The 24859-nt window shown below is 36.1% G+C and overlaps 4 protein-coding genes across 4 annotated transcripts; 3 read left to right on the top strand and 1 right to left on the bottom strand.

Annotated features, from left to right (window-relative positions):
* Positions 1 to 697: 697 nt before the first annotated feature.
* LOC145596828 (uncharacterized) lies at positions 698 to 4040 on the top strand. The gene is made up of 3 exons (XM_081653020.1): positions 698 to 1447; positions 1567 to 2852; positions 2948 to 4040. Exons 1-3 carry the CDS (start codon positions 698 to 700, stop codon positions 4038 to 4040), a joined length of 3129 nt encoding a protein of 1042 aa, XP_081509146.1.
* An 826-nt stretch (positions 4041 to 4866) lies between these two features.
* Positions 4867 to 8747, bottom strand: LOC145598643 (F-box/FBD/LRR-repeat protein At5g22660-like). The gene is made up of 3 exons (XM_081655025.1): positions 8612 to 8747; positions 6002 to 7565; positions 4867 to 5228 (listed from the first exon to the last, which is right to left on the bottom strand). Exon 2 carries the CDS (start codon positions 7513 to 7515, stop codon positions 6007 to 6009), a length of 1509 nt encoding a protein of 502 aa, XP_081511151.1. The 5' UTR covers positions 7516 to 7565; positions 8612 to 8747; the 3' UTR covers positions 4867 to 5228; positions 6002 to 6006.
* Positions 8748 to 14543: 5796 nt separating this feature from the next.
* LOC145598409 (histone-lysine N-methyltransferase SUVR3-like) lies at positions 14544 to 19361 on the top strand. The gene is made up of 2 exons (XM_081654755.1): positions 14544 to 15736; positions 18973 to 19361. The coding sequence occupies exons 1-2, from the start codon at positions 15115 to 15117 to the stop codon at positions 19359 to 19361; spliced, it is 1011 nt and encodes a 336-aa protein (XP_081510881.1). The 5' UTR covers positions 14544 to 15114.
* LOC145598410 (LOB domain-containing protein 16-like) lies at positions 19293 to 22854 on the top strand. Its single transcript, XM_081654756.1, has 3 exons — positions 19293 to 19424; positions 21090 to 21436; positions 22117 to 22854. Exons 1-3 carry the CDS (start codon positions 19358 to 19360, stop codon positions 22513 to 22515), a joined length of 813 nt encoding a protein of 270 aa, XP_081510882.1. The 5' UTR covers positions 19293 to 19357; the 3' UTR covers positions 22516 to 22854.
* Positions 22855 to 24859: the final 2005 nt, after the last annotated feature.

Genomic DNA, 24859 nt, shown 5'->3' with positions numbered 1-24859 from the left:
TGTTTCTTGAATGCCCTCAAATTGTGTTTCTTTCGGAGACGAAGTTAAAAGCTTTCGAGTTTGATAAAATAAAATTAAAAACTAAATTTGATTGTGCCTTTGTTGTTGATTGTGAGGGGGAAGGGAGGAGGAGAAAAGGGGGTCTAGCTCTTATGTGGAGGAACTCGGTGAATATAATTGTAAACTCCTACTCACAAAACCATATTGATGTGGGAGTAACATCCACTCAACATGGAAATTGGAGTTTTTTTGGTTTGTATGGACACCCTGAAGACGAATTGAAGTTTAGAACGGGTTTGCTATTAAAAAAAGCTGGGAGATGAAAATGTGTTGCCTTGGTTATGCGGGGGCGACTTTAATCTCATGCTCCAATCAAGTGAGAAATCTAGTGGGCGTGCTTTTAATTGTGACGAGGCAGACATCTTTAGGGAGACGGTGTCATACTGTCAACTTGAAGATCTTGGCTACATTGGCCACGATTTTACGTGGTCGAACAATAGAGGCGGAGTGGATAATGTGCAAGAGCGCTTGGACAGGTTTCTAGCTAATCGACAATGGCGTGATAGATACCCGGGTTCGTTTGTTTCCCACCTTACAAAAAGAAAGTATGACCACCTCCCTATTCTCTTGTGCATTAAAGAAGCTTTGAACTCCCCGAAGAAAAAAAAAGAAAAAAAAGCAATACAGGTTCGAAGAGATGTGGCTCAGGGATGAGAACTGTGCTGAGATTGTATCGGAAGCTTGGGAAAGAGGTGGAGACCTATGCTCGAAAATTGCCTTTACCTCTACTAGACTGAGTGCGTGGAGCAGAGATAAATTTGGAGATTTTGTGAAGGAATTGCAAGCCTGTAAAACGCAGATGGAGAGACTTATGGGGGAAACTCAATCGGAGGAAGTGATTGCTCAGATGAGAGCAATCGATGACCGGATGGATGAACTTGAGAGAAGGGAAGAGATGTACTGGAAGCAGAGGAGTAGGCAAGAATGGCTCAAGCATGGTGATAAAAATACTACATTTTTTCACACGAAGGCAAAGCAAAGGGTGGAGCGAAATAATATAAAGAAAATCAAGGATGAAGCCGGCAATGTCTTTGATGAAGAGGAGCAGATTACTGAAGTTTTTGTGAACTACTTCAAAGAGCTTTTTGATGGGAATAGCCAAATTGAGCCGGAGCCTGTAATTGAGAAGGTGGTTCCTATTGTCAGTGATGGGCAACGGAGCAACCTGAGCACCCCTTTTACTGCGGAGGAAGTACGCTATGCACTTTTTCAAATGCATCCGACGAAGGCCCCCGGGCCCGATGGTATGTCTGCCATTTTTTTCCAGAAATTTTGGGACATTGTAGGGATGGATGTAGTGGATAAAGTGCTTGATATTTTGAATAATAATGGTGATGTAGTATCTATTAATCAGACTCATATTGTTTTAATTCCGAAAAAAAAGAGTGTGAGTCTCCTGTTGATTATAGACCTATTAGTTTGTGTAATGTGATGTACAAAATTGTCACCAAAGTACTAGCTAACAGATTGAAACTAGTACTCCCTTTTATTATTCACGAGTCGTAGAGTGGGTTTGTTCCGGGAAGATTAATCACTCACAATGTTTTAGTTGCATATGAATGTTTTCACTATCTCCGGAAGAAGAAAAAAGGGAAAAAAGGCTTTCTGGGGCTTAAATTGGATATGAGTAAGGCATATGACAGGGTTGAATGGGGGTTTTTGGAAAAAATCATGATCAAGCTTGGATTGCCGGAAACTTTTGTGGGGTTGATTATGAAATGCGTGAGCTCTGCAGAATTTGATGTTCTTGTCAATGCTCAACCATCGAGACAGTTTAAGCCGAGCCGAGGTCTGAGGCAAGGGGACCCTCTATCACCTTTCCTGTTTATTATGTGTGCTGAAGGTTTGTCGACTCTAATTCGTGATGCGAAAAGTAAGAAAATCATCCATGGTGTCAAGATTGGGAGACATGTTAATCCTATTTCCCATTTATTTTTTGCGGATGATAGTCTCTTGTTTGTGAGAGCGACAGAAGAAGAAGTGGAGAATGTGCTTAATATTCTCTCTACCTATGAGTTAGCCTCGGGGCAGAAACTGAATATGGATAAGTCGGAAGTGTCATTTAGCCGAAACATTGATCAAGAACGGAAACAATTGCTTCAGATGAAGTTATCTTTTAAGGCTGTCGATGGACATGACAAGTACCTTGGGTTGCCTACTTACATTGGTGGATCGAAGAAACAAGTCTTCCAAAATATTCAGGATCGTGTCTGGAAAAAACTCAAGGGGTGGAAGGAACATTTCTTATCGCAGGCGGGAAGAGAAGTTCTAATCAAATCCATTACACAAGCTATTCCAACTTATGCAATGCAATGCTTCTTGATTCCGGCAAGTATCATAGATGACATTGAGAAGCTATATCGTCAGTTTTTCTGGGGTCAAAAGGGGGAAGAAAGAAGAATGTGCTGGATTGCTTGGGAGAAGATGTACATTTCAAAGAAGGAGGGTGGGCTTGGCTTTAGAAATATGAAGAATTTTAATAAGGCCCTCCTTGCCAAACAAGCGTGGCGAATTTTGACGAATGAGAACTCTCTAGTGGCAAGGGTTCTTAAGGGAAAGTACTTCCCTCATTCGAATCTATTTGATGCGAAGGCAAGTCCTAATGCAAGTTATACTTGGCGTTCAATATTAAGGGCTCGTGATTTGCTTGTAAAAGGGGCTAGGAAATCTGTGGGGAATGGTTCAACTATTAATATTTGGGAAGACCCGTGGGTTCCCAACATTCCTGCCTTTAAGGTGTCTTCAAGACAAAACTCAGTGGAAGGGACGCCAATTTTTGTGCGTGATCTGTGGTTAGCTAACTCCTGGAACCATCAGGCCTTACTGACAATTTCTCACCCGTAGAAATTAATGAGATAAGCAAAATTCCTATCCCTCTCTATTTTAGGAGTGATGCTTGGGTTTGGAATTTCACTAAGGATGGGAAGTACTCTGTTTGTAGTGCTTACAATCTGATTACATTGGAGCAGAAGAATAATAAGCCTTCCACCTCGAAATCAGTTTGCAATCTTGACTGGAAGGTTGTGTGGGATGCTGAGGTACCTCCGAAGATAAAATTGTTCGCGTGGCGGGCTGTTGAAGGTGCAATTGCTGCACGGCAGTCCTTAGTTCAGAGAGGTATGGGTACCGATCCTATTTGTCCTATGTGTGGTGATGACATTGAAAGTATTTTGCATATGTTAGTGTACTGCAAAGAGGCTAAATTGTTGTGGTACTTATCACCACTTAGGCTGGAAATTGACAGATTTAAAGGGGACTCTTTTGGGGATTGGTGTGCTGATGTTAGAAAGTGCCACAAAGATCAGTCTTGGTGGAGTGTCTTTTGGAGCTTGGTGTGGGGCGTTTGGCTTCGTAGAAATGCCTGGACTTTTCAGGGATGGAAGAAGAACATAATGGAGGTTATACATAAGGCCGTGGGAATTGTTGGTGACTTTTCTCAAGCTCAGGAACCGCCTTTCTCTCATTCTGCTCAACCAAATTTAAGCTCTACTTGGAGACTACCCCCGCAAGGTACGATTAAAATCAACTTGGATGCTGCTATGTTCAAGCCTGAAGGTGTGGGTCTTGGAGGGGTTATGAGGGATGATGTTGGTGATGTTGTTGCTTCGACTTGTCTTCGCCTTGAAGGAAAGTTCGATGTTGATGTTGCGGAAGCAATGGCCATGAGACACGCACTCCTCATTGCTATGGAGTCGGGTTTCAGGAACGTGTGTGTGGAGACGGACTGCCTCAAATTGCACAGCTATGTCAACAAAGGGGATGCTCCTGCTACCGAGTTCAGGCTGGTGGTCCACGACATTCTGCAGCTTGCTAAGAGCTGTCATCGCTGCTCCTCCTTTGTTAAAAGGGGTGGTAATTGCGTAGCTCACGAACTTGCTAAGCTTAATGGTTCTTTTGATAGTTTAAGAGTATGGATGGAGGAAACTCCCTTGTGTATCTCGAGCTTTGTTATGGCTGATTTGAGCCATATTGATGATTAATAAAATTGTTGTGCTTGCTTGCTCGTCAAAAAAAAAAAAAAAAAAAAAAAAAAAAAAAAAAAAAAAAAAACTACATCAGAAAAGATTTATCTTGAGGTCATCCAACTTTTAGGGATTACCAACAGGAATGTAAGACTTAAAGCTTCACAATCAAACTCATCAAGCAGAAACATAGGACAAATTTCCTTTGCATCATCCTAAAAGCAGGAGGTTCTCGGAAAATTATGAGCACCAAAATTTGAGTGCATTAGAAAAATTTCATACAAGGACTTGTTTGACTTGCACACAGACGGAACTGATATCGATCCCTACAAGTAGCTTAGTTTTCTAAATCTCAAGGAGATTAAGAATTGTTTACATTAAGGAAAATGATGGCCATAATTTAAGCTTAAAAAGGCCTGACAAGGATTCTTTGTGCACCACATCACCACATACTATCAACAACCAGAAGCTATTCAATACCCTTTTCTCTTTCCCTCCTCCATCTTCTTAATCCCTTCTCTCAACACATTCTTTCTTCTTCCTCCTAAAGGAACAAAATTTTATAATTGTTTATGAACACAGGCTAAAATAGCCTCCAAACATTCAGATGACATGTCAGGAGGCAAAATGTTCACTTGATCGATTTTCTAGACTCATTGGTGGGACAAGTACTCAGATACACTAGTGTCAAAATCTCCAAGAAGCCTAGGACATAAAATTACATAAAATTAGTCACATGAAGCTGGTTTCTTAATTAAAATATAACTCCATCACCACGCTTTCGAATCTACATGTATAGAGTAAAACATTTTGAATCACACATACACCATAACCATATCATAGAGAGAAGCAAAAGAACAAGAGTCTGCAATACCATTGTACTAGTAGAATAGAGACGGATCCATGCATAGAAATGCTTTGTACAACAATGCACTTTCAACACTACAAGAAGTAATTATAAGCATAAACCAAACCATACAAGAAATTTAGAAGAAAATTGAGTAGTCAATGTATACCAACTGTTGATAACTTGATATGCTTGAATTTAGCCATTTTGTAAGCAAGAAGTTGCAAAACGTTTGCATTACTCAGAATGCACGTTAGCAACTTCAGCTCGTCACCAATCCCCTTCAGTCCCACTATTTGTATTGTTTCGACCTTACTTTCCAAGTAATCTGGTAAAAACTCTGGTGCACACCAAATCCTCTGAAACAAGTCAAACAACCAGTTAATTTGTCAATTCAATTGAGTACTAGGAAAATAAATTAATAATTCACAGGCTTCTATTATCTGAGTTATAAGTAGCATCCCTGCATCACATAAGAGTTACGGCACTGGAAAATAATTAACACAGAGAAGCAAGAAGTTTCTCACTAAATTTATCCTTCTCTTTAGATTTTTACCTTTACCTATTGGCTATTAGTGAGTTGCATACATTGTTAAGGGCTATGATACTCAGACACGTCGATTACAAACACTAAAGATGGATACATATTTGTGGACAGCATGTGGCTACAAATTCATATTCTTTCACAGTCGTAAACTTACTAGAATAGAGGATGACATTTTGAGTCATATAAACACCATAACCATGTCATATGTATAGAGGAACATAACTAAAATTTACTTAAAAGATTATTGCATAAAAATCAACCAAAAAGAAGAATAAATAGCAATGATACACATCAAACGAACACTTCTTTTTTTAATCGTAAGGGGAAACCTAACTAGACCTTAACCCTCACGGTTTTTTTTTGGTCCAGCATTAGCGGGCCAATTACTTGGAAGTAGATGGGAGGGTAAGGGAATTCCTACCCCAAGTACCCTCATCACATGGTAGGATTCGAACTCCATACCCCAAGAACCTTACCAAGTGAGCCAACACTTAGTTGGTACATCAAATGAACACTAATAGTGATTTCAAGCATAAAAATAAACTGTTGTATACATCAAAAGATCAAGAAACTAGAAATCAATACCTGTATCATATGTCAAATAATAGACTGGAGATTTCACAAATAAGTTTTCCGTTTTTCCAGTTATTACTTGAAGCTCTAAACAACCCACATAAATTAAACACAATCTCACATGTTGAAGATGCCCTGGCTAGCTGGAACAATGGCTTACAGAATTTACACACATTCCATAGTTGAGCTTCTTTTTCACTCTGGATGTAACCAAATTCTATACATTCTACCTGAAGCTTTTCCAAATCAAGGGCATTGCTTAGAATGTACCCTATCAGCACGAGTTCATCATCAATTGCTTTTACTCCGGATATTTCTATTGTCTTCAACTTACTTAAACGCTCCGGTACACACCAATTCACGGGATCCATTACAAGATCAGAATCCATATTTAGGCACACCTTAAGATGCCTTAAGTTAGGAAAGCATTTCATAGAAATTAGCAAATCCTTCCAACCAACATAATCTAAATTTGTTTCAAGACGTATAAGATTAGGAAAAGTTATCCTAACCCCGAGATCTGCAGAGTTAAGGTAACGATACATATTGGTCAGTTCATTATCCTCTAGCCTTAGTGTAAGATCTGTAACACTAGACATTCCCCCAACAAACTTGAAAACATCCTGTATAACACCCTCTTTGGCCGTTACATGTGAATACCCCTCATTCCAGTACATGTGAATCGATGCTTTGGCTAATTTGGTCGGGTTTTTGATAGTGTAATAATTTGAAATGTAGCTAGTTACATCAAGTGTCTCCAATTGGGGTGCATCAATGAAGATTTTGGGTCGTTGAGTGCTTTTCGTTGGCAAGAACATTAATCGCAATGATTTCAAATTCGGTGCTGATATATTCAGAACAATTTGGTGTTCGGGTTGGGTTATGTAATCACTAGCTATCAAATCGGCTTCAACCAAACTTTGACAAGACCTAAATAGACTCCCCAAACACTGACAGCCATTAACAAGATAATCTAGACTAATCTTCCTCAAATTGGGAAGTTGAATATCAGCATTTTCTGGTAATTCAAACTGAATCATAGCTTTTAATATCAAAACCACCAGATGCTTACAAGAAAACAGAGACCCAGGAATGGTAAAACAATTATTATTACCAGGTTTCGCTTTGATAATGATCTCCTCCACGTTTCGGCTACAAATTTCATGAAAACATGAATCTGCAACACCAGGGTTACGAAAGTGGGACAACGAACTTAACTGAAGTTTGAAAGTATGGAGGGTCTGAGTGGTCAGTTGTCGGACGATGTCAACAACAACGGTGGAGAATTTTTCTGAGGTTTGTTTGGAAACGTAGTTTCCGTCATTGTCGAATGTGAAATTTGCGATTGTAGTCCAAAGGTAGCGCCATTGATGGGATAAGGTGGAGGTGGCAATGGCGGAATTGATTTGGAGACGAGAGAGTATATTGGTAATGAGACCATCTGGAAGTGAACTCAACCTGTCTTCGTTGCTCAACCTCATGCATTGTGGTCTGACATAGTTCTTTGTATTCCTGCTATCACCCATTCTCGGATTCTCCTCACTATAGGTAGCAATTAGGGGTGGTTACCATAGTTCTGCATCATATCATAGCTTGATAAGGTGATGAAATAATCAATTAATCATAAAATTGTCTAATTCATCAAAATCTACGAATGATAGGCCTTCAGCATTTCCCCCTCTTTCCCCGCCGAAATAAATATAGGATTAGGGCCTGTTCTCATTGACTGAACTCACAAAGGCTAGGTCTGTCCAAGTCATAGTTTCATCCAACATGCATAAGGAAATAACCAGAAAAGACCAAATCCAGCATCATCTATGATCTATCCTAGCTACTGTCATATTCATAAACATTAATAAATCAAATTTAATAACACTAGATTAGTTTATTTATACAAATAGGATTAGGGAATATTCAAAGAGCACAGTTGAAAATAAACTGAGTTTAACATCCAAACAAACATACAAATCACATTTATCACACATAACATAATCAAACATCACATGCAAATCAAAACTCTCAAATAAATCATAATCACCAAACCAAGATACAATTTTTCAAAAATAATTTAAATGAAATGGAGAAATCACTAATCATAATTGACAGAAAGAAGACTAAATTACCCCCACGTTCAATAAGGAGAAAAACAGGCAATCCACCAGGCTTAGGTTTGAAGGCGATTTCATCATCAGAAAATGGCTTACAACCCTTTTGATTAGATTTTGGAAAAACCACAATTCCACCCATTGCACCTCCATATTGTGGGACAGCAAAATTCCCAATATTCATAAATACCCTTCAAATTACTTAGAGATGTCACTTTTAAACTGTTTTTCTCCACCACAAATCTCCCTAAACACGAGTTAATCATAATTAGCAAGTTAATTATCACCAAATGCTCTGTATTCTTCATCTTTTTTCCCATGAATTTTCTTACTTTTTTGAGGATCTGGTTATAAATTTGAATACCCAGATCAAAATATAGGCAATTGGCTCTAAGCCTTTTCTTTTGGTCACGATAAAAATCATCAATTCATGAAAAAAACAAGAACCCTAACCCCTAAAATTCCGACAAAATACAACAATGTAATTTCTAAATCAAAATAAAAAGGGCAAACATACCACTAAAATTACGCAAACATGCGAAGTAAAATTGATATTCGATAAACTGCTTCAACTGAGAAGACGCTTCAAAGGAGGAGAGAGTAAGCGCTTCTTTTGAAACTGATTTTGGATTACGTACAACAGTACAAGTATGATTTTCATTGTTCTTATTGGGCTGCCTATCAGATTTTATCGCATATTATTAGGTGCACAGTCATGCACCTAGAAATAGGTGTAACAACATCACAATATGAAAATTAGTTTTTTAAAAAGTGAACATCAGCTTTTTTCTCCTCTGTTTTTATCCTAAGTTTTTTATTTTCTCTCTCCTCTGTTTTCTTAATTTTCACCCCATTTTTTATACTTTTTTGATTGAATTTGTTTCTTACAACATGAAAGTAGTTATTAACTATGAATTTTGGTGTGAATTTCGATTTTGTGCTTAATTTTGATTGATTAAGGTTTATATGAATCTTTGAATTAAAAATTTTTGTTTGCTTCGATCAATTACATCTGTGTATGAATTTCGGTTCAATTCTTATGAATTTTGTTTAATATATATGAATTTCATTTCATTTCATTTTTGGTTATGTTCGATCAATTTGATCTATGTGTGATTTTCGATTTCTTATGTGGTGACTTTGTGATTAACTTCGATTGATTAGGTAATATATGATATTCTTAATTCTAATAAATTGAATTTTATCTGATTTTCTGCATTATTTTTAATCGATGAGCATAATCATGCAAAATATGAACATATGCATAGGTTCCCTTAAATGTGAAAATTAGTTTTTCAAAAAGTGAACATAGGCATAAACAATATGAACTTATGTATTTCAGAAAGTAAGCATAACAATTTAAAATATAAACGTAAGCATTGGTTTCCTTAAAGTGAATATAAGCATTTGAAAGGTGAACATATGCGTAAAAAAATAGGAACATAAACATTTAAGAAAGTCAACATATGCATAAACAGATTTAATTAATATTTCATGAACAACACATATTTAAATTATGAATATTTGAAATTATATATGAACATGTAAAATATTATTATAAATATAATGCATTTAATTATGAACAGAAAAATTTGAAGAAATAAAAAATTATATGATTATGAAACATATGCATTATAAGTATTAAATGTCCATTTTTTATTACGTGTTCATTTTTTATTATTAAATGTTCATTTTTTTATGTTCATATTTTTTTTACGAAATGTCATTTTGTAGAGCGTAGTGTTGATTTTGGTGGATTGCGGATATGTTGTATGGGTTATTAAAATTTGGGCCGCACGTTTTGGGTCTTCCCTTTTTGCACCTATAATAGATGCATAAGTATGCACCTAAGACCTATTGAGATTTTATTTTAATTATTGGGCTTTAATTGAAGACCTTATAAAAGCCTTATAAGACATGACCCTTTAAAAAAGCCCTTTCCATTAAAATTAAAAGGGTCAAAACCCTTTAATTATTAGCGCGACCCTTTTGCCATTGGGTAGCCCTGTCTAATAACCAAGTCTAGTAGCAATGTAGAATTGTGTTAGTTATACGAGTTCAAAAAACCCTCTTATTTCTTTTCTTTGTTTCTCAATCATTTTGTAAACTAGAGTGTATTTTTGCTAACACACGGTATATATATAGCATGTGTGTTTCGAAAGAAAAACAATAGGAGATAATGTGGAAGTTATTTGAAAACTGGAGAATTAGAAATTATTTAATTGGAGATTAAAGAAAAGAAAAGAAAAAAAAGATTTGAGAAATGGGTTTTTTGAGAGTTGTAGTTAAGGGTCTGTTTTGATTGACTGAACTGAACTTATTGGAACTAAACTAAACTGAATATTTTGTGAGAGAATGAGACTAAGATAAGAACTAAACTGAACTTATTTGAGCTGAACTGAACAGAATATTTTATGAGAGAAGGAAATTAAGATAAGAACTGAACTGAACTTATTTAAGCTAAACTGAACTGAAAATAAGCTGAAGAGTATGCCCTAAGTGTTGAAAAATGATTCTGCAATTATTGCACACAATTTTAGGAAAATTATAGGATGAGAACCGAAGAAGAATTGTATAATATAGAGTATGGGAAAAAAAGTTTATAAAATAGTAGTATGAGTGGTATTAGTAGGAGAGAGAAATCATAAAATATTGTAAAAGTGAGGTTAGTGGGAGAAATAAATAATAATATAATAGTGAGTTCTTATCAACTAAGGAAGTGTTGCAATTATTATGAAATCTTCATAAAAGGAAAAGTTTTGCGATTATTAATAAAGGATGGCAACAGGTCAGCCTTTGATTGAATTATGCTAAATTCGACTCCGACCCTACAAAAAGTCGGATGCTAAATACGACTCCAAGACTCCGACTCCGATTCGACTTCAATATATGGCCTCTGACACCGACTCCAATTCGACCCGACTTGTGAGTTTTTCTTGGGTTATTCAATATATTGTGAGAAATTAGGCTATTTGGGCGTATGCAACCCGCACCCACTGCCACCACGAGTCCACGACTCACACCCAAATCCACAATCCATTGGAGTCGAAATTAGATTTTTTTTTTCTCGGATTTTTTGTAGGATCCGACTCTGACCTTAGGGTTGGATTATTTTAACAGAGTGGGACTCATAGCGGATTTGTTTCTCAGGATTGGGGCGGAATAGGCTCGAATCCGGACTGGATTGTCATCCCTAATTATTACGAAACGGAGAGAATACTACTTTATTATTGCTTTCTCTGTTTTTTTATAGATGCACTTAATTAAGTTTAGGTTAATTCACTGTCTCTTTATTTTTGCATTGTGTAACTTAGGTAATTATTCATTAACTTAGATTTTTCAATATTGTCAAAAATTAAAGCGTGTCAACCTCACTATCTTTCTAGGTTCCCTCTAGAGTTTTCCCTTTGCGATGGTTTTTCTAACCTTCATTGCTAGATTCTTTTCAGCTTTTTTTTGAAGGTTTTCCTTCTCTCTTCTCCTTTTTTCTCTTCTCTTAGCTTCCATCTCTTCTGATCTCAATTGTAATTTTTTATAGGGGCTTCCACCGGTGGTAAGCCCCAAAAAACTTTTCATTTGCTTTCAATAATGGATCTCATCTTTATGATGGAGTTTATTCAAGGAAATTTTGACTTTTACCACTAAAAAAAAAATCAAAAAATAGTTTTGACCACCAAAACTTTTATTTTACCACCAAAAAAATTATAAAAATTGTTTTTTACCACATAACGTCAAGAAAACTGTTAAATCTAACAGCTTTAAAAAATTTCTTCGAATTTCGTGCGCAATACATGTTCTTCATAGGTTTAGAGGGGCATTTTGGCACTATGGGTCCAATTTGAGGTCCGAATTGACAAAAAATGATCGGAAATACTTCGTTTTGCTTGTTCAATTAGGCTTATTTTTTTTGTTTGTTCGTGTGCTAAAGTTTGAAGATTTAGGGTTTCATCATCTCCAAAAGTATTTAGAAGGCCATATGAGTTTCTTCACCCAAACAACTACTCATTCGTGGATCTCAAACCGAATTAGTGCTAACTCACATATTGTATTGATTCAAATGAAGTTTTTTATTAAGGCGATCGTTGATCGAATCTACGATGTAACTAGTTCTAAGAAGATTTGTACTTGTATTGGAATTTTAGATTTCTTAGGAATTGTTTGTAAGTGTTGTTTGGCTATTTATCATTAATAAGAGGAAATTTTCACATTTACTACCAGCAAAAGGGCCCTACTTCACATTTACTACCGGTTTAATTTTTTATTTTAAATTGGTACCACCTAAATCAGAGTTTTTTAAAAATCACTACCACTTGACTTAGATCGTTAGTATTTCCGTTACCACCACCCAACCACCGTCCAGCCGCCACTCATTCCAACCCACCACTCCTTCCCACCCACCAGCTGCCAATCCGCCGCAACCACTACTCACCGTCCAGCCACCAGTCCTTCCTTAGCCACCAAGACACCGCTATAGTCGCCTAAGCCCAATCCCCTGCCCGCGACTCCGACCACCCAACTTGTCAGCGCCGGCGTCGCGTTCCCAGCCCCCTCAAAAACCCGATCAGCCTCGATCTCAGCCCCTCTCTCCCCTCAAAAACCCCCTCGATCCCAACCCCTCTCCCCTTGAAAACCCCCTCGATCCTAGCCCCTCTCCCCCCGAAAACCCTATCCCAGCCCCTCCTCGTCCCCCATTCCCTTTTCTGTCCGCGACGAAGGAATTCCCTGCCACCCAAAACCATCCTAAGCAAAACCCTAAAACTCGTTTAGGGTGTGATGAGTGACATTTATGGCACTCATTTGATCTCTTTTAGGATGATTTTCATTCCATTTTATAGCTCTTTTCCTTAGTTTTTCTTAGTTTGTTCTTTATTTCGTTAGTTTGTGCTTTTCGTAGTTAGTTTCTTTATTTTGTGCATTTCTTTGTTTATTCGTTGTTTTTCTCTTTTATTTGTTTGTTTTCGTTTGTTTTTAGGTTGTGATCGAGTTTCCAAAGATTTCCGAGCTTCCCTCCTACATTTCTCATCATGTTGGATGCCTTGTGTTAGCTTTTGGAGTTTCAAGTTGGAAGGAACTCAAGGGGCAAGTCTAGAGACCGGTGTACGTATGCGGTGGGGGCGTCATCTTTGCCGCAAACCCACCAAAATACTCATTTCAAGATTGCATACTTTGATGTTCATCACCATCACCTAGACATGCGCACAAGGATGAGCAAGGTCGAAGAAGGGGAGAAGGGAGACCCAACCAAGTACGGGTGCGCACGGCTGTGGTGCGGCCGCGCACCTGCTAGGTGCGGCCGCACCTACCTGGGTGCTCTGTCCGTACCCTTCTCCGTGCGCCCGCGCCTCCCAAGGTCTATTTTTGGACGATCTAACCGACTTTTCCTTTGTATATTTTGCTATATGTAGTATTTCCTTCTATTTTTAGAGAGAGAAGTAATTAGATAATCATTAGAGATTAGAATTAGAACTTTTGATCATATTTTTAGAGAGAGAAACTCTAGTTTTGAAGAGAGAGAAATTCATGGTGAATTGTTAATGATTCAAGATTTCTTCATTTTAATTGATCTTTGATCAAGTATTGTAAGGTTTACTCTTCTTTGATTCAATATATAGTTTGATTTTAGTTGATTTCATTTGTTTTTCATATGCTTGTTGATTGTTTGGGTTTGATTGATATTTGATTGAAGTTTCATTGATTTTTGTATTGATTTTAGATTTCTTAATATGATCATGGTGAATGTGTTGATTAGTTGTGTTTTGATCTTAATTACCATGATTAGTGAGTAGTTTACTTGCTAGGGCAACGGTGAAGCATGTATGAGTAATAGATTAGTGCTAATTGGGGATAATTGATGGAGTTGATAGTGTGATTAAATTTGGTTGATGAATCATGTGCATGTGTGTGATTAATTGAAGATTGACCAACTTTGATTGTTGCACTAGATTGCATTGTAAGTTCACATTGATACGGACCATTGATTTGTGGCTTGCATTTACACGATTGAATTGTCTTGTGATGTTTCCTAGCTAGAGTTTATCGTAGTTGACGCTAGTTAGACCTCTAGGAGAATAGCTTGATATACTCTTTTGGTAGCATGATTGATTTTCCCTCACATTGTTTGACTTAGCTAATTTGACCTCCCAATTAGCCAATTCCATTATGAATGCATGTGGATCCTAGCCCTAGTGCTTATCATATTTGATTTCTTCGAGTTAATTTGTTGTGTTCGTTCTAGTCTTAGCATTTACAACCCTACCTTTTGATTTCGGGATAGCTTAGCCATAGACAACAAACCATTACTCACCATTCCTTTGGGTTCGACCCTTGACTTACTACTATACTTGTATAAGGGTTAGTTAAGTGTTATAAATTTTGCTTGACCGGTTGGGGAGGGTAGTCCAACGACCTACCATTTCACCATCGATCAGGGTGGTTTCGGGCAGGGAAATAAGGGTTAGGGTTGTCGATTTTGGGTGGGGAAGGGGAGGGGTTCGATTCCGACGCCGGCCGCCGCATCTTTGGGCACTGGCTGGCGGTAGGGGGAGGGTGGCTAATGGGGTTGGCTAGGGTATTTTGGGTGGCTGGTTTTTATTTTTTTTTTTATATTTTGATTTTTTTTAAAATTTTAAAATTATTATTTTTTTATTTTTTTAATTTTTTTTTTAATAAACTTAACGGAAATCCTAACAGATTCTGTTAAGTGGTAGTGATTTTTAAAAAACTCTGATTTAGGTGGTAGCAATTTAAAATAAAAAATTAAAGTGGTAGTAGATATGAAGTAGGGTTCTTTTACTTATAGCAAATGTGAAAATTTCCTTAATAAAATTCTTTTTTCTCGTTATTTATAGCAATTGTGAAAATTTCCTCCTTTTTTCTCGTAAAAAAAAAAATCAAAGCGTTTCAAAATCCATGCTCACTCGACTCATGCTCACCCTTAAGACCAAATAGGAGGGATGGCAGCAGGTTGGACTCGGAATATTACATCCTCTTTACAAAATTTCTGTATTCATTCATGCAACAATGAGCGCGCCTACTTCAAAGCGATGCGCGCAACACACACCAACACCACCATCACCATCTCCCTTCCTATCAATTTCAGAGCTCATTCTTCCATGGCTAACTCCCCAAGAACTCGCTTCCATATCCTGCACCTGCCACACCCTATCCCACCTCTCCAAACTCATCACCAACGTCCGATCCTCCGACGCTTCTAGATCATTCGAAACTCTCCCCATTCCTTTCATCAACACCGTCGATTCTCACCCCTACACTTTCTTCCTCTATACCCCCACTTACCTTACCTCTTCCCCCAATTTTGCTCGTCAATTTTGGGGAAAAAATGTAAACCCTAACCCTAATTCTAATACCCATTTCAAATTTGATACTAGTTTGGGGATTTCTGACACTGTTGGGTGTGATTGTGGTGAGATTTGTGACGAGGATTGCTCTTGTGCGGTGTTGTGGGGTGGTGAGATGAGGACCGAGTGCGGAACGAGTTGTGGTTGTGGATTGAGTTGTGGGAATCGGGTTACTCAGATGGGTGTTATTGTTGGGTTGAAGATTGTTAGGGTTGAGAATAAGGGTTGGGGTTTGTTTGCTGCTCAGTTCATTCCAAAGGGAAAGTTTGTCTGTGAATATGCAGGTAATTTGAATTTCCATTTTGGCGGCATTTTTTTATAGCATCAAATTTGCCCTGTATTTTGAATAATTTATATTGGAATTCTGGGTTGTGCCGAGAATTAATGGTGTGATGTTTGAACATTAGTATGTGTGAGCTCTTTATTTACCGAGAAGTAATCTTAATGTAGAACAAAAGCTTCTGTAAAACACGAGCTGTTGCGAAATCAGTGTGCTGTGAGTCTGTGATAGTACAGTATTGTTTGGTTTGATTTACTATATGCATGATTCCCGTCTAATGAGGAGAGATTATGTCGTATGAAGTATATTGGATAATTGTGACACAATTTATAACATAGAGGGAGAAAAGGAGAGAAATATTCAGAAAATGATAACAAGTTGTGTAAGTTATGCTGTTAATTCCTCACAGTAGACACTCTCAAAGATGGAAGAGAAACGAATGGAATGACTAAATAAATTTCCCTACTCATTTGATCATTTCTCTTATCATTGACATTAAGTTTCAGTTAAACTCCCGATGTACCCTCCAATTTTCCATCGTCCTCAGCAAGGAAGTATCTACAGGTTCTCTAACAAAACTGCTTGGTGCCATGTCCTCTCAACCCTATCTTAGGTTATTCACTTATGTGTAGTTCATAATTATCTTAGGGAGGGTATGGTGATGCATTAAAGATGGTTTTTGAATCGCTCGGGTACTTTCCATCTCCAATGATAGTGGCATTTCCCAAATTTACTTTTATTTACATTTTGAAACAAATACATTTTGGGGATTGTTAAAAAAAATAGGGTTGTGTGTACCTTGCATTGTAGTTTAAAGAAGTTAGCATTTTAAAAAAGTGACCTTTTGTTTTATTATCCTAGTTTGGAATTTGGGTTCAAAATGACCGAACTTTGAGAAATGATAGTTGGTCCTACCACTTTAATTCTTTAAATGTATGGATGGAAACTAACTGAATATGCTCATTAAGCAAATGGAGATGAAACTTAGCTAAAGTTTGTTTATGTGTGTATTTCCCTCATATATATACAAGTTTGAATGTTAATAACAGATCAATCACTGATGTTCATTATTAACTTATTTATTTACAGCAGTGGACTACTTATTTGTTTGATTGATTGATTAATAGCTTGTTTTATCATTAATAAAAAGATTCTTTAGGGCTTGTTGATTTGAAGTTAATAATTTAGCATATAGATGAATGTTACTTCATAAGCTTTTCTTGTTTATTAAGACCAAGGTTGAAATAAGTCTGTTTCAATCAATTAATTGTAGAATAACAAAAGCTTGATTGAGGGAAATTATTTTTTATGAATGATAGATATAGACCTTACCAAAATTCGATTGGTGAAATAACCTGATCATGAGCCAAGCTAGAACATAGATGATTGTAAATTGGCTCAAGATTTTTTTGTGTGTCAGTATTGGAACAAAGTTAAAATAAGCTCTTTAAATCTAATGATTTTAGATTGATATGAAGTTGAAGGAAATTATATATATGAACTTTAGATGGAAGAGAGGCAGAGAGCATGTTTCAGCTCGATTGTTTAAAAAGCCTATCATTAAGCCAAGTTAGTTTTTGTCAGTGTGGTGTTTGGTAAGGAGGCCCAAACAGCTAAGCTTGACTTTATTAAGCTAAATGAACTTAATAATGGATTTGATGATAATATGGTTTAGCTTGGCTTATTTTACACAATTGTCTATACCTTATTGATAAATTGTGAAAGGTCTAAGTCATTTTAGTGGTTGGTTAGCTGTTGTGCTTAGGCTTTCTGTAGGTTGGCATATTTTGGTTGCTCTGCATAGATCTTTCGGAGTCACATGGAGAAAAAGAGTGAAAGAAGAATTGCTCCGATTGAAAGTTGCTGTAAATCTATATTTTTGTAAACTTTTTTCTTTTTGTAGACTCATTCTGTCTGTAAATACCCCTAGCTTTTCTGCTTCTTAACTGAAGGTGGATGTTACCCCCCCCCCCCCCCCCCCCCTCCTCTCTCCCCTCGCCTTTTACGCCCATAGTTATGGATTATTTAGGCAGCTTGGTGCTTTGGCATAGTGTCTGGGCTGCTTTGTGACCTTGTAGTATGCCTCAGCCTTTACCACCCTTGCTGCTTTCGGGAGAATGAATATAGATCAAAATCACTTTTGGCAGCTGTAATGATTTTGAAGTGATCACTGCTGGATTATCTGTTTTTTGAATTGTTTGAGGAGAAGATAAGGATAATAAAACTTAGCCTTTTGTTTCCTTGTTGTGTCCATCCATTTAATATCAGTCGATGCGGCCATTGAAGAGTTGCTGCAGGTTGATAATATGTCATATATAGAATTCCATATCAAGTGCTGTCCTTTACATTAAACCGCAGCAAAGTATACCTAAAAGATGTTTAATCTTTTATCACTATTTAAACATTGATTACGTGGTTGGCAGCTAGGCAATATTCTGTTTCATTACATTAACTATCCTGGATCTTTACTTATAGTTACTCATTGGGTTGTGTTATGTTCTGATTTTGTTCAAAATCTCTGTTTCTCGCACACCCCAAATAACAACCTTTGCCTTTTATCTTTCTCATATTAGAACTTTTTTGATTTGGCTATTGTGGGAATGGTAAAAATCAACATGGAGGAATTTGAGGCCAATGAGAAAATGAATGCAATGAGTTTTAGCAAAACAAAACATAAGGTAGTAATAATGTTGCCTAAATTATTTGCATTTTCTAATGAGCCATCTTGGTAGCCTTTGCTTTATGAATTGCATTAAAGTTCTCTTCTAAGATAGTTAGCTCATTACTCTTGAATTCTTGATGGAACCTAGTTTTATGCAATATGAATGGTATTTTCCCCGGATGGGTTCGCTTCCAATGAAGTTGAATCATCAAAAAGCTAGGCAAGAGTACTAGAGTATTACCAACAAGAGCTATGTTGCTCTTCTATAAAGTATTTATTTTCTTAACTTGATATACTATTGCCTCTCCTACCCATCTTCCCTACCCTACCTTTTTTTAAATGGGAAGGGGGGAAGGGGATGTGGACTACAAAACGTTTCTTCATCCTAGGAAGATTTAATTTCTCACTTAATGTATCTATGTAAATGTAGTTATGATACGCTGGAAACTTCTATGATGCGTGTGTAATGATTACTATAGATCTTGACACTATGGTTGGGTGTATGGATGAACATAATAAGGTTTTCATCTGATTTTATTGTGAAATCTAGTTGATGGTTGATTTGAACTCTATATTAGGTGAACTATTGACAACTAAAGAAGCAAAGAGACGGCAACAAGTGTATGACGAACTAGCAAAAGGTGGCCGTTTTTCATCTGCTCTTTTGGTGGTGCGGGAGTTTCTTCCATCAAGAAAAGCATGTTTCAGGATCAATATTGACGCCACAAGAATTGGTAATGTTGCACGATTTATAAATCATTCTTGTGATGGTGGCAATCTGTCCACAATACTGATTAGAAATTCAGGAGCTCTATTGCCTCGGGTTTGCTTTTTCGCTTCTAGAGATATACAGGCAGGGGAAGAACTTAGCTTTAGCTATGGAGATGTTAGGCTTAGGCCGGAAGGGTTGCATTGTTTTTGTGGTAGCTCTTGCTGTTTCGGCATCTTGCCCTCAGAAGACACATGACAGACAATTGCTACCGTTCCGAATATTCATGCTTTCCACTTTCCAGAGAAGGCAATAATATTGGTAAACATATTTCTTCTTGTATCTGCATTCTACCATTAATTCTGTTATATAAATATCGTTTCCATGAAAACTTTTAGGTGTTCGAAAAGTTACCCTTTACACTGTATTGTTTCATGTTACTGAAACTGTCAAGACTGAGTTTTGAAATTTATGCAATGACAATTGACAGTAGTTTTATTAATCCGATTGAAATTAACCGGTTACTTTTTACCTTCGATTGGTCTGATCCAAAATCTTTTAAAAGTCAAGCTACGTAAGTTGTTTATAGGGATGCCAATTTTAAATGGATATTTATTCATACGCTCTACATGTTAATAGGGTGACGCTTTTCTCAACCTAAATTCGATCCATTAAAGTTAGTTTTATATTACGCATTAAAATTCTTCAAAATAATTAATTTTCTTCCTGAATATCACTTTCCACCTCACTATTACTTCATTCTATTTTTGGCAAAATCTTTTTACCACTGTATTCTACATTTCTACTTCTACTTACCCCCACATTATTTATACGTTTATTTTGTGCTTTATTCACATTTTTATTACATCAACTCACTCTTTTTTTCCTCCCTTTATTTTACAATCTACTCGTTTTTTTAAAAAATTTCCTAGAATTAAGAGTCTACAATAAATTAGTTATACTTTTAGAAATAGAGGGAGTATATCATGAAGATAATTATATTATAAGTTACGAAGTATTTTTTATACAAGTATTACGCTAGCTATTAAAGTAGGCATGTACATACAAAACATGTTTATTTTTTCACATTATTATATTAAAAAATAATTTTATTTTATTTTATTTTTTTTTTTACAAAAAAAAAAAAAAATTTATAACCGGTCACATTCGAATTTTAGACCATTTTTTTATCGTATTGATTCCTATACTACCATAACCAGTATAATAATCGTCTTACATTTTCAATTTTCCTACATTCGGTCTAGTTCGATTTTTGACACATGAATCATTCTATTAGCTTCATATAAATGACAACAATATTTTGCAATTTGTTACATTTAATTATCTCTTAACTCCTAAGTTGTTATCTTAGTTAACAAATACAAATTAACAAATACATTTAATATTAATTATTGATGCATATAAACCTACTTGCCGTAGAGGGGTGTGACAAAACCATATATTATATAAATATACACATGAAAAAACCTTATACATTACTTTTAATATATTATAGTTTCTATAAGACTATAACCCTCATCAGTTACCAGTCTTGCCACCATCTTCCACACGCTACGGGCAGCACAAATCTTGTGTCTCCTTTAACGGGACAGATTAGCTCATTTAATCACAAAACTAACTCCAATTAATTCATTATTAAATTATTTTTTAAAACAAACTCTAATTAATTAGCATTAATATTCACCAAAACTAACTTTTGAAAAACAAGAAAAACACCACTCTTTTCACACAAAAAATCACTGCTGCTAACACTCTTTTCAATCCCCTTAAAATTTACCAACCATTTTTAATAATAACGTTTTGTTTCCTTAATTACAACTTTTAATTAATTAGTGTCTCATAATAATCATATTAACCTCGCCAAACCCATTCATGAAACAAACGTGGACCTCTCTTTCCCTCCCCCTTATAACCAACTCCATCCCCTGCCATTCTACTCACACCCCTCTTATCATTCTCTCTTAGCTATGCCAGACCACCATGATGGGCGTCGCAAGCTCGGAAAACGAGCCTCTGCTGCTGCCTCGAGTGATCAAGAGGGTCCACTAGCTCCTTGTGGTGCTTGTAAGTTCCTAAGGAGGAAGTGTACTAATGGGTGTATTTTTGCACCTCATTTCGGGTCTGATCAAGGTGCAGCGCGTTTTGCTGCTGTTCATAAGGTGTTTGGTGCTAGTAATGTGTCTAAGTTGTTGCTTCATATTCCTATGAATCGGAGGCAGGATGCTGTAGTTACCATATCGTATGAGGCTCAAGCTCGGCTTTCTGACCCTGTGTATGGTTGCGTCTCTACTATCCTTGCCTTGCAGCAGCAGGTGAAACTCTACTCCTTTATGATTAATATCTTAGCATTTATTCGATGTTGAATACAATTAATGACTTGTAGTCTCGAGTCAGCTGGGAGATAGCCTTCTTTTTTCCTCCTTGTCAAAAAATAGTAAAATCGATGTTGCATAATGTCTTACATATATGTGTGTCTACGCACACCAAATTTCAACTCATTTCAGCACTTGTTACGAGAGGTATTCATGAATAAGAAGGTTATAAATAAAATTTGTGCATAATAGACATGTTCTATGTTCATATTCGAGTCCGTAAGAGCGTAATTAATGTGAAAATGATAATTATCATACATGAAAAGAGTGTTGCATTTCCTTCCTCGTATATTTTGTGACGCATGATACATGCAAGCAACCCAAGATAACATAACGTAAGAACGTACCATTTAATGCATTTCTGTTTTATAAGTAGATGTCTTCTATCAATAATATGTAAGTAATTAATTTATATACTAATTGGATTGGTCCAGTAATCAAACATGTTTTCCTCTGTATTGGTTTATTGAATAAGTAGTTATGGGGTTTTAAAAAAACCCGAACCAATAGGAACGAGTATAGATTATTGAACATGAAAAATGAGATGTAGCATTTGGATTCGATGTTAAAATGATATATATTCACGTAACACGACTTTCATATATTGCTAAAAATTTCAGGTAGCAACCTTACAAGCAGAGTTAGCAATGGTACAGAGTCAAGTAATCAACAGCCGATTGGCAATGGCAAACGCCCTTCAAACCTCGCAACAACAACTAGGCAATGGATACGAAGTAATGCATCTTCCTCATAACCACCATGTTCATCATCAGCCTGCCTACTCGAACAATTCATCTGCTTCAAACAACCTTCTTAACATGAATACTAGTGCAACTACAACTGGCTATGTTTCTTCTACTTATAATAATGACTTTTCTGCTGTTGCTGATGCTTCTACTGCTCCGTCTCCCCATAGTCTTGACCTTCTACGACTGTCTAGGCCATCGCAGGATGATGATGAGGACGACGAGCAGATCAGCCGCAACCATATTGCCTTCGCCAACCACCTCATCCATTGATTCAACATCATCTGATTGGGAGTATTAGCTGACATTTTATGTCCCATCTCTGATCATTAAACATTTTTATTTCTGTTTTTTTTTTTTTTTTTTTTTTTTTTTGAGAAATTTTATGTTTTAGTTCTCTTTACTTAATTAAGTTTTATTTCAAGGGATGATATAATGAGCAAACAGGAGATTTGAATTAAAAAAGTCCTGCTTTCAACGTTTGTTCTTTAGCTTGCACAATTTATTATTTATTAAAAAACGTTTTTTAGATAAATAGATGTTTTAAAAATAATGTCTATAAAAAACATTGTAGACATTATTGTTAAATATTCATTTGGTTGACAATAACAATTTTGCACAATACATTCACATTTATAATCATGACCACTGGTTATTACTCCCTTCGTTTTCAAATAATTGCTCCATTTCTCCATGCGCGGAGTTTTAGGAGAAAGTGATAAAGTATAGAGATAGTGGGGTTAGTGGAAGGTAAATTGAAAGAGAGAGAATCTAAAAGTGATAAAATTGGGTCCCACTAGTTAAGTGAAATGAATTAAATATTATAAAAGCTTTTCAAATAAGGAAATGGAGCAAGTATTTAAAAATGGTCGTAAAAGGAAAGTGGAGCAAATATTTAAAAATAAATGGAGTATAAACTAAGTTAGGTCATGTGCCATACACAGTAATTTCATAACATTTGGGGCTTATTCTGATTTACTGAGCTTAGCTGAATTGTTTAGAGAGAGGAAATTAGGAACTGAACTGAAATTAAGCTAAAGAGAAAGGAAATAATATTTATTCGTAACTAGTTTTGCAAAAGATAATGAGATAACACACATAATGTTATATAAGAGTCCATTAGACAAATGACTGAAATGAGTATATTAATATCATGTCTAGGGTGCGTTATATTCACTTGATTTTTAATTACTTATCTGAACTTATCCGATCTTATTAGAACTAGTCTGAACTTATTAGCCCTTATTATCATATAACTAATACATAAAGCTAAACTTTTAGGTAGGTCACGAGACAGCGACACTTGACATTCCAACTTTTCGCCAAGTGTAGCGTCAGGACAGATTTAGATAGACTTCATAAGATAAAAAAAGTTAGTTAAGAATTCCATTTTCAATCAAATTAGGATAAAATTTTAGAATCAGATTGTTGGTTAGATTTTTATTTTCGATAAAACACCAAATAATAAACTTATAATTAGGCCACAAGACAACATTAGCGTTTCAACTTTTTGTCAAGTGTCGTACCACGTTGAATAGATATAGATAAACTTTGTAGCATAAAAAGTTAATTTAGAATTCTATTTTCAATCAAATTTGGTTTATTGTTATTTAGAATTTATTTCAATAAAATATCAATATTTCATATGTACGAATTATAATTTTCCATAAACAACCGGGGTATCGCTCGGGCACAAAACTAGTTTTATTTATAAATTAAACTTGGGTAGCCCTGATTACCCTTATCACAACTTATCTGAACTTATTTTTCCTAAACTTATTATATCTAGACTTATTAACTCTTATCTGAACTCATTAACCCTGAAATAAGGGGAAATAAGTCGAACAGAATAGGGCCTTTGACCATCTAATTAAGAGTTAAAAAAAATTGATGATAATTTGGTTACACCTAATAGACAGGAATAATGTAATACCCCGTTTTTTTAATGTATTTTATAAATTATTAAACTATTTGTTAAATATATTTTTAGGTCAAATTATTTTAATTAGAGGATTAAGTAATACAAGGTTTAATTTTTGGGTCAACAAATAATCAATCCGAATGTAGCCCATTTTCATTGTAAACCCAATCATCTTATTTTTACATATGGGCTAATTATTTTATCCCTTAAGTTTATTATCTTTATAAAGCTCAAACCTACCCTAACCTACTCTACACTATAAATACTCCTTCAATCCCCAAAATTTTCCCACACAAGAAGACTAAGGAGGTAAATCTATTCTCTTTTATTATTTTCTTTTTCTTTCTCCTTTTCTTTTCCTTATTTTCTTTTCCCTTATGCCTCCCGTAGTTTCCCCAAGAGTGGGATTTCAATTCCACTCAACTATTGCCACGTCATCGCCGCCCCTCTAGCCAGCCCACCTAATGTTGTCGGCGTTGACCACCGCAAGACACGTCCGCCAACTCCCTTGTCGGCACCTTTCTTTTTCACTTATTTCACGAGGAGCAGCAGCAAGGGGATACTGCTACTGCTGCTCGTCCTCCTTCTTGCCACTACCGCTGGCCGCCGAAAGATGACGGGGCCGGGTCGCCACTATGTAGCCACCCCCCATTGTGACACACTCCTATCTCCTCTTCTTATTTTATTTATTTGCAT

This window comes from Chenopodium album, chromosome 20 (assembly GCF_948465745.1).
Source record: "Chenopodium album chromosome 20, dcCheAlbu1.1, whole genome shotgun sequence".
Lineage (NCBI taxonomy): Eukaryota > Viridiplantae > Streptophyta > Magnoliopsida > Caryophyllales > Amaranthaceae > Chenopodium > Chenopodium album.
Note: the sequence above shows the minus strand (reverse complement) of the source record. Positions and strands in the feature narration are given on the sequence as shown.

Coding starts and splice junctions, on each gene's coding strand:
- LOC145596828 (XM_081653020.1), top strand. CDS start 698: ATGTGGCTCAGGGATGAGAACTGTGCTGAGATTGTATCGGAAGCTTGG. Junction 1,448..1,566: donor TAATTCCGAAAAAAAAGAGT/GTGAGTCTCCTG, acceptor CACGAGTCGTAG/AGTGGGTTTGTTCCGGGAAG. Junction 2,853..2,947: donor ATTTTTGTGCGTGATCTGTG/GTTAGCTAACTC, acceptor TCTCTATTTTAG/GAGTGATGCTTGGGTTTGGA.
- LOC145598643 (XM_081655025.1), bottom strand. CDS start 7,515: ATGGGTGATAGCAGGAATACAAAGAACTATGTCAGACCACAATGCATG.
- LOC145598409 (XM_081654755.1), top strand. CDS start 15,115: ATGAGCGCGCCTACTTCAAAGCGATGCGCGCAACACACACCAACACCA. Junction 15,737..18,972: donor GTTTGTCTGTGAATATGCAG/GTAATTTGAATT, acceptor ACTCTATATTAG/GTGAACTATTGACAACTAAA.
- LOC145598410 (XM_081654756.1), top strand. CDS start 19,358: ATGACAGACAATTGCTACCGTTCCGAATATTCATGCTTTCCACTTTCC. Junction 19,425..21,089: donor CAGAGAAGGCAATAATATTG/GTAAACATATTT, acceptor ATTCTCTCTTAG/CTATGCCAGACCACCATGAT. Junction 21,437..22,116: donor TCCTTGCCTTGCAGCAGCAG/GTGAAACTCTAC, acceptor TAAAAATTTCAG/GTAGCAACCTTACAAGCAGA.